The sequence below is a fragment of the Xyrauchen texanus genome, chromosome 8, assembly GCF_025860055.1.
Source record: "Xyrauchen texanus isolate HMW12.3.18 chromosome 8, RBS_HiC_50CHRs, whole genome shotgun sequence".
NCBI classification, from domain to species: Eukaryota; Metazoa; Chordata; class Actinopteri; order Cypriniformes; family Catostomidae; genus Xyrauchen; species Xyrauchen texanus.
The window spans coordinates 17,673,152-17,683,188 of NC_068283.1; the positions used below are offsets into that span (position 1 = coordinate 17,673,152).

The 10,037-nt window shown below is 35.7% G+C and overlaps 1 protein-coding gene across 1 annotated transcript; it reads right to left on the bottom strand.

Moving 5' to 3' along the window:
- Nucleotides 1-3,536: 3,536 nt before the first annotated feature.
- On the bottom strand, nt 3,537-10,037 carry LOC127647696 (carbohydrate sulfotransferase 12-like). Its single transcript, XM_052132116.1, has 2 exons — nt 9,945-10,037; nt 3,537-7,776 (listed from the first exon to the last, which is right to left on the bottom strand). The coding sequence occupies exon 2, from the start codon at nt 7,691-7,693 to the stop codon at nt 6,407-6,409; it is 1,287 nt and encodes a 428-aa protein (XP_051988076.1). The 5' UTR covers nt 7,694-7,776; nt 9,945-10,037; the 3' UTR covers nt 3,537-6,406.

Here is a 10,037-nt window from a genome sequence, read left to right on the forward strand (position 1 = left end):
TTAACCATCTATTTGCATGCATATTGCCTCAGCTGTGATAGACTTCCATCAAGATAGAAGAGTATGACTGCTACATGCATACATCTGCAATCATTTTCCTGGGAGATGCCAGCTGGCCTTTCCAAAAAGGCCTTAAGCGTGTGAACCAAGGTCAACTGACAGCACTAACTAGGGCAGCTTAAAGTTGGAAACATCAACAGATGTTGCTGGAAATCTTAGTTTCATACATATAGACACACAATCAAGTATTTTATATCACGTCTTTTATATCAAAGTGCAGATATCTCTTGGACCCACTTTATATTAGGTGTCTTTAACTACTATGTCCTTCAGAATTTGATACAATGTACTGATTATGTTCATACGTGTTGTTGCATTGTACTTACTTTTAAAGTACCAGCATTTAATTACATCTGCAATTACATTGTTAAACTTACCCCTAACCCCTCACATTAACCCTTAATTCTAAACCTGCCCATACCTCAACCTCAGTAGCAGCAAATCTTCAAATGCTTTCAAACTGATTCGCATTCTTCATGCATATCGCCACCAGCTGGGCGGTGAGGAGAATTTAGAGTAAAAAAAGGACATTCTTGACCTTCATGCATTCCGATTCATTAACATTAGAATGAGAGTAAGAAAAAATGTATGTGCGTAATTAATTTCTGTGAGTATAAGTATCCAAAATCCACACAATAATTAGTGAATAAGGCCCAAATGTCTTTGTAATGTTTTCTCAAAATAGAACAACTTGCTCTCCCTCTGAATTTGTTTTTACTATTTATCAACTCCTCTTCTCCAACCACCTGTTCAACAGATCCCATCCTCAGAGCTACATTGGTCCATTCTGGTATGGAATCCCCACTAATCACGATTCAATCAACTCCCAGTTTCATGTTGATTTTAAAGGGTGATTAAATCTCCTGAGCTACAATACTGAGCAACATACTTTCTCAAAATCTTTAAACTTGTCTCTTCCTCTAACACCAGCTAAAATTAAACCTCTTGTGACACTGACCTTTGCTGAGAGCTTTTTAGCGGTGTCAATTCAATAATAGGGCAGGACATTTATTTGACATCACTGATTTCATTATGAAGACAAAAAATAACCTTGGTCTATTCGACCTATATCGGCAGACCATTTTCATTAGCATTTCTCATTAGAGTTCTGTTGAAAATCATCACTGAGACAGGAACAGACACCACTGTCTCTAGGAGCACATCTACATTTAAGAATTCTTAAAAAAAGGGAAAGACAGGAAATCAACGGGCAGTTCTGATTGAATAAATAAAGCCCAAAATACTGATATACCATTTTGATGTTTAATGAATTAAAATGGAAATCAGATTACTTTGGCACACAGGACCAGATCTCAAAAGGCATCTCATTTTCTATTTAACCTGAGAGGAAGGTGATAGAAGTCTTTAACAGAGCTGTCTGTTTGATATTGGAGTGCAAAGAAACAGCTAAATGGACTTGGTCTCTGGATCATGGTGCACATAATATATTTTCAGCAATCAGCCTGGACAGAGATTAACTTAATCTAAAATCCCAAATCATGCAATTAGCTCATATTTTATTCAAATTGCTTTTATTGTGAATAATTAGTTCCCACTGACCAAAGCAGTGTTTCACACATTCTGAGAAAACAAACCCTGTGGGCATAATTAATAGGCAAATATAGATTAGACAGTAAAATACACCCGTTATTTTAACAGGAATCACCAGCTATTAATTAGGTGGTAATCTTCTCAGTACAGGCAGTGGATCTTAACACATTTTTCTTTCATTCCAAATAACTATATGGCCAATAATCAAGATCAACAAATCCATCCTACCCATAGAGTTTTATAATGAAATTATCCAGGTCGTATCTATTGTATACAACACATAAATTGAATTTCGACTACTTAGTAATGGTCCATGCTGACAGTAGCAAAGACATTATTTTGCCATTTTTATAAAGGCTCTACAATTCTATTGGAAGACAAAGCAAGAAAGGTGGGATTACATCCCTGCATAATCCTGAGCAGGATTTTCCAAAGAGCCTGCAGTTTACAGTACAAGAAAACACTAGCATCAGCAGTACCATTGATAATGTCACTTACCCTCTATGGCACAGACAGATGGGTTTTGCTTCAGGACCCAGATTTTACATTGGACATGAAGTGGCCAACAGAAACTGTCCCAAATTTGAAATAAGTCCTCAAAATCATATACTGAAATGTATTATTATTTGTATTTACTGTATTTATTTAGTTAATATTTTACTGCAAAAAAATATTACCTTGTGTATTTTCTTTTTACATTGTGTTTTTTTTTTACCTAGTGTTTTTTTATTTCATTTTTTACCTTGTTATTTTTTTTTTAACCTTGTTTTTTTTTATTTATTTTTCTTTTTAACCTTGTGTAGTTTCTTTTTAACTTGTGTAGTTTTTTACTTTTGTTACCTAGTGTCGTTTTTTTTACATTGTGTTTTTTTTAAATTATTTTTACCATGTGTTTTTTTTTTACCTTGTGTGTTTTTATTATTAGTATTTTTACCTTTTTTTATTATTATTTTTACCTTGTGTGTTTTTTATTTTTACCTAGTGTTTTTTTATTTCATTTTTTTACCTTGTGTTTTTTTTATTTATTTATTTTTACCTTGTGTTTTTTTTTTACCTTGTGAAGTTTTGTCTTTAAAGTAACCATTAATATTATTTTGTTTATTTTACGTTGTAGTGCAGACAATTTTCCCTTACCACAGAGATATTTTATGTAAAAAGAATAAATTAATATTTATACTAATATAATAAATTAGAACTGAATAATTCAATTGAATTGATTAAGTAAAAAACTATTCAATTAAAAAAAAACAGTGTATGACAGATTGTTAAAATGCTTTCCAATGCTGAATTTGTTGATGTGCACGTACTTTATAAATATTGATCATTATGTGTACAGTAGAGACTGAGTGGTCAATCTGGGTGTTTCATGTGACTATCGAGGGTGACACAAAGGAACAAATTCAGTCTGTGGTGAGTGTCTGAGACACTGCTGCACCTTGTGTGGCCATCTGATGACCACAGTGTTCCAGACACTGACCTTTCCTTATTCATACAGAGAACTTCCTATCTGCCTCAGTACATTAGCAACACCTACAATACACACAAAAGGCAGAAAAATAGCACAAAAATACCAAAACATGTCCTAACAGCAAATGCTGTTTCCTTTTATAGTTGAATACACACTCATACAATCCTCCATCTAAACATTCAAGGCTGTTGCTACAACTACTGCAGTATGTATATGCAATAAACGTGCATACTTGTGTGCCATCTAGTGGTTTTTAAGATGTCAACATACTAATGAACATGTTCATACTGAAATCCGTTCTCTGTAAAAGATTTTCTAGAAGTTTTTTTTTTTCTACTGATCACAGTACCAAAATCAGCCTAGCTCTTTCTCTGAATAACTATGGTTATTTTAATAAATAAACACCATTTATGCAAAATAAATAAATATATGCTGATAACAGCATTACAGTGTTTGCACCATGCATTGAACTTTATTAAACTTTTTGTTTTGAAAAGGAAGCATTAAATAATACCATAATAAATAAAAGAGGTATGTACATTGCAACAACAAAAAAAAAGAAAATAACACATTTTTTATGCTAAGACCTGATTTAATGTAACAAATGTTTCCCTTTTGCTTTCAGCATGTTTTCCTGAAAATTACTTCATGCAACTAAATCCTATGACCACAAAATCAAGATAAAAATGTTTTTAAATGTTGGCATCAAGACAATCACTATACAGTATAACAGTTTTCTTTGTACAATCTGGCACCAAATGTATCTAAAACACAGGTACTCATTTTGCAAACATAAATCAATGGCACAGGCAATGTACTGTACTTTCTCCCCCCCGTAACAGAACTTGTGGTTTCGACATAAGAAACACTGGAACTGTTTTGACAAATCTCAATAGCCAAGCCAGAATTGTGGCTAAAAATGCCATATTTTCCATGATGCAGCACATATTGTGTGTACTACTAAATGTTTTAAAAATAGGAGTTTTGATTGTTGACTGCAAATCAGAGACCCACTTACAAAGATATATTTTTTGTAAACTTTTCTCCAAAGGCACTGCTACCAAATGGGCCCAACCGAGCGTTGATACCAGAATCATGGCATTCCCCGAGGGCTTCTTGTTCCCTCTTGCCCATCACTTTCAGAACAATCATGCTACACTTGTGCTGCACAGTACAGATTTCCATCTACAATCAAGATCCAAAAACACTTTATCTCTGTCCTAAACATCTGTCCAATACATGTGATCAAATGTGCAAAGTGCGGCACAAAAACGAGATGGAAAGTAAAAGAAATACCTTCTTGGCAAAACAATTAATACTTGTAACAATTAAATTCCTCTTTTGCACATGCCCAAGTTAAACTTAGTTAGACTAGAGGAGGAACTTTAAACAATACTGACATTTGTGCTTTAACTTTCTTTAGCCATTACACCAAATAATTATTTAACTAAATCAGAAATAAATACCTTGAGCCCGCAATTATATTTCAAATAATTTGCAAACAAGGCCATTGTTTTGAAATCTAAGCCTACCCGAGCAAAACGTTGAATTGTGTTTGCTACAGTACTTTTGAAATTATGCATATTTATGAAACGGACTGCTTGGCACACATGCTAACATCTTTAGCATTCTGCAGATCAGAGGGATCATCCAGTCCCTGCTACAAACTAATAGAAGCAAAAATATCAAAATGATGAATAGAAATGTTCCCTTGACAAGCACAGGCCAGTGATATTCTCTCTGTTTATAAAGAAATACCTTTTTGATGTCAGTTACTCATCTTGCTGCTCATCAGCATTATAATTTCGTTTTGTGCCAGTTACAGAAATACAGTGGTAAAGATGTGCTTCACTGCAGAACACTGACATTTTTGTGCAGTACTGTGAACTAAAAGAAACAAGGATTTAATACATTCCATGTTTAAAACACAACACACATTTCCATAGAAACATTAAAAATACACAAGGCTTAATGGAATATTCCTGGTTCAATACAAGTTAAGGTCAATCAACAGTGTTTATGGTAAAATATGGATTACTACAAAAATGTATTTCAACTTGTCTGTCCTTTTCTTAAAAATAAATAAAAAAAGCTAAAATCGAGATTACACTGAGGCACTTACAATGGAAGTGAATGGGGCCAATTTTTAAAGTTTGATGGCAGAAATGTGAAGCTTATGAACATGCAAATTGTTAACATCTCGTGGATATACTTTTGAAATAATATTTGAATGTTTACGGTTTGGCCCCATTCACTTCTATTGTAAGTGCCTTGCTGTAACCCAGATTTGTAAGTAGAGACAAAAGAAGTAAACACTATGCATTAACATGCTTTTGGTGTGATAAATCACTAACTTACTTGTTCTGTGTAATTATATCCGATTGTACAACTTTGTCACCATAACATAACACCGTAAACCTTAAAACGACTGTAAAAACAACGATTTAAGCAACTTTAAATCTCAAATAGTATATTAGTTTTAACAGAAGAATTAATGTAAGTGTTTCTCTAAAAATGTAAGTTTCACATTTCTGCCTTTTAAACCCTCCGAAAATTGGCCCCATTCACTTCCTTTGTAAGTGCCTCCCAGTAATCTCGACTTTTGCTTTTTTTTTAAAGAAAAGGAGGGACGAGTTGAGATTTTTTTGTGCTGTTGACTGAACTAAACTTATATTAAACCAATAATATTCCTTTCAAGAAATGAAACTGTTGTAACAGAGCATAAAAACTTTTATGCTTTGGGGGGGTTGGGACAACTTCTAGCTTTTAGGACAAAAGTGCATTGATTTTTCACATTTCATTGCGAAATGATACAAAAATATTAAAAAATATTTTATGTGCACTTCCTACATGTATAAAACATTTTTAGATCTCATGATATTTTAGCTTGGTTGTGCTTTGTTAACAAAAAATATATATAATTGAACAATAAAATGGGATTACCATTCTCCTACATACTTTCTCATAATTAGGATATTATTAATGAGGTGTAATTCATGGATCTGTCTTTTTTCCCCTTTTTTTTTTAAGCATCTCAAAAGAAGGTCTGCATTGATTAAAATAATCAAAATGCAAGTCTCTCTCCAAATACGTCCATGAGACCATTACAAATAATAGTAACACACTTAGGGGAATACTGGTAAATGGACTGAGCAAATCAGCTGTATACAAAGGGATGTATGTTCACTCCAGTTTAAACCACTTTCAATGCCGACAATACTATCATTTGAAAGATCCTGACATAAAGAACCAGGAGGCTGAATCTTCTATTTTCCTCTTCCTGTTCTTGTACGGTCAAAGCTTTTCAGCATCCCAGTAATAAATGCATTACTCATGTAACAGCCTGTCTGGTTTGGAATACCCAAAAAGTTTAAAGTCAGCTTCATAGAGCCTGTACAGGTCTTTTCTAAATTCCAATGGTATGTTGGCAAACCAATCCTGCTCCCAACTGCTAACCGTTCGGTTTCGGTGACTATGAGGAAACTCGACGACATTGTCGACCCGGAGAATCCGCAACAAATGCTCAGCGTCCTCATCCAAAGTCTCCAGCTTCCCCACGAAATCATAATTTATCTGGCAAGGATGGCACAGGCGGTAAATTTGTCTCCAGTGCTCGTTAAAAGGCATCTCTTTCTCAGTGCTGGGATCCAATAAATACTGAACAAAATTTGAGAAAGATGGTCGAATCCCAGCTGCAAAAGCGTCCACCACCGATGCTGGTGGATCGGAGTAATTGCTATATTTTTTTAGCATGATTATTGCGAATCTCTTGTAAAAGTCCTCATTCGCTTGTTCAAATTTGTTGCGATAGGCAGAGATAAGTCTAACAAAAGGATCTCTGACAAACAAGAACTTGGTGTATTTCTTCAGCTTGATTTTCATGAGGTGCCGTGAGAACTTTCCATAGCGCTTCCAGAACTTGTTGAAGGTAAAGTGCAGGCTACTGTTGTGGATGAGCTCTTGAGGAACATCTAGGGGGTCTTGGTAGGGCACGCCATCTAATAACAGGCTCTCGCTCAGCACGATCATAATGCGTTTCCAGTTTGTGCAGGCCACCTTCGGAACGTAACAGTAAATAATCCCATGCCTGTCATCCACAATGAGGTGATCCAATTCCTTATTGGGTATGTCATCGAAAGTCCTGCTCTTTCCAAAGAAGTCAAAGAGACTTGTGTTGCTGCACATATCTTGTATCAGCTGCTTTCGACTCTCCTGTTGCTGTTTTTTCTCCGGATCAATTGGCGTGAGATGGATCTTCCACTCTCGTCGTGGTACGAATTTTTCCTCCGATTTCTCAGAGGACTGATTGCGAGTCTCTCCGGGGGGCGGTTCTCCTCTCACCTGTTCCGTAGGGTCTACGGTTCCTTCCAAAAATTGGTTGACAAAAGCATCTATGTCTGTCAAAAACGAACTCTCTTTGTCCTCCTCTGCTTTCTTAATCTTTTGAGGGTCAGAACGGCCATGTGGAGGGAGGCGGGATGGATGAGGCCCAGAGATGGTTGTGTGCAGGTAAAAATTTGAGGCCCCCACATCATCCCAGTATATGATTATGAGAAGGATCATGAAGACCGCACCCATAATCATAAAGATGCGGAAAAGCCTAGACTTTGCCATTTTGGTTGATTTTGACTGAGAAAGTGCTATTCTCACCTCAACTCCATGTCACAATCGACAGACCAGACAGGATACATCATATCCTAAAGTAGAGGGAAAACAAATCAGAAAAGGGAAGTCAAGATTGTGCCGAAACTGTATTTTGCAATAGTGCGGCTAACATTATTATGCAATAAAGAAGAAACATGTTCGCTTTAGCTATACAACGTTCACACAAAGCTTTTACCTTACGTAACTTGTGAAACGGATTTCAAGTCAAACCTTTAAAGTCACATGCTGTTGAGAGTAAGCCAGATTTAGATAGTACAGAGGTGCTACTTTTTGAACGAGTGGAACAAGTTCCAATAAGCAAAACACCTAGATGGACTTCAGGACAAAGAAAATTTAATTGTGGTTAGTCCACTATTTAAAAATGTTCTGCAAGTTATTCCACCAGATTTATCAAGTAATGTCTCCAAATTATGCAATACAGAAAGCATTTTTAAGTTTGAAATCATAGATTAACGCATCATGCATTTAACAGCCATGTTAAAGCACAACAGTTACTAAAATAAGATCTCTTGGTGAATTTCTTTACAATGGACCGACAGTAGAATAACTACTTTGTAAATAGTGGTTATAACAGACAAACCTAAGAGTGAGAAAATTATAGACTTAAGCTATATAATTGGTGCAATAGCAATTTAACAGTTCAGTTGCAATGATTATTGTATTTGTAGATCATACCTTTATTTGTAAAGAAAAAAAGAATAGGCATGCAAATTTAAAGGGATAGTTCACCCAAAAATGAAAATTCTCTCATCATTTGCTCACCCTCATGCCATCCCAGATGTTTAGGACTTTCTTTCATCTGCCGAACACGAATGAAGATTATTAGAAGAACATCTCATAATTTTTTGGCCCATACAATGCAAATGAATGGTGATCAGAACTCAGAAGGTACTAAAAGGACTTAAAGGCAGCATAAAAGTAATCCATAAGACTCCAGTGGTTAAATCCACATTTTCTGAAGTGATATGATAGGTGTGGGTGAGAAACAGCTAAATAAGTCAATTTTATACTGTAAATCTACCCTTTCACATTCAGCCACCAACTGATTGGTGCTGGTCAAAGGTGGAGAATTATAGTTAAAAAGGACAAAAATATTGATAATTTTCTCACCCACACTTATTATATCACATCTGAAGACATGGATTTAACCAGTAGAGTGGTTTGGATTACTTTTATGCTGCCTTTATGTCCTTCTTTGACCTTCTGAGTTCTGATCACTATTTATTTGCATTGTATGGACCTACAGAGCTGAGATATTCTTCTAAAAATCTTTGTGTTCTGCAGAAGAAAGAAAGTCAAACACATCTGGGATGGCATGAGGGTGAGTAAAAATTAGAGAATTTTTGGGTGAGCTAGCACTTTAATATTAAAAAATAACACAAATTAGCTCGTTTTGCAACAATGTATCATGAAACAGCCATGTCTATTTGCTTCTATATCATGTAAATTATATGCAAAACAGTGTCATTTACGACACTAAGATTACTTGGTGTAAAAAAAAAGAATTGGTTTACTGCATCACTCACAGCACAACACACTTATGTTTGCTACAAAAAAAAGCAAAATAATATGCGTGCTCATGCCTTGTAACATCAAGAAGAAATTATTCAAAAACGGACTCAAGTAGTTACGTGATGACTATACGTTTGCACGTTTAGCTTTCTGTTTATTTAATATTTAAATTCAGGCCAATTGTTAGTCTGAAAGAGCAAACTACAGCGTTACTCTGAACAGGTACAATTCACCATGCTCGTATGTTCATATCCTACAAACTGATGAAATGCAAAGGCGAGCCCTCACATTCAGCTGGACACAATGTAGCTCTTTGACACCATCTCTGCCTGTGGGAGGAGGAAGCTGCAAAGATTCGAGCGTATTCGCGAAAACTCACATTAAATCCACTGATACACCGATTAAAATCTGATTTCGTTCAGGCTGGATATTGTTGAATCGACCGTGTTCCCGCTAATAAGATAAATATATGGATCCAAATCTGGAGCAAGTGCAAAGACATGCATGCATACAGCACTTTTTCCATAGGAAGTCATAAAGACACGTTTGTTGTAGCTTCTCGTGCCTGAGATCAAGTGGCTCTGTTTGGTCTCAAGCGCGCAGAATTACTAGAATATTGATCTTGAAATACGTGAATATGATCAAATGAAGGAGAAACGTGTTTAAAACATGCCAGTAACGGTCTCACCTCATCGCAAGAGTCGAGATATCTCGGTCGGAGTCAGCTGAAGAGGGATGAGCGCTCGCTCGAGCGGGTTGTTGACACAGCGGCGCTTCAGCG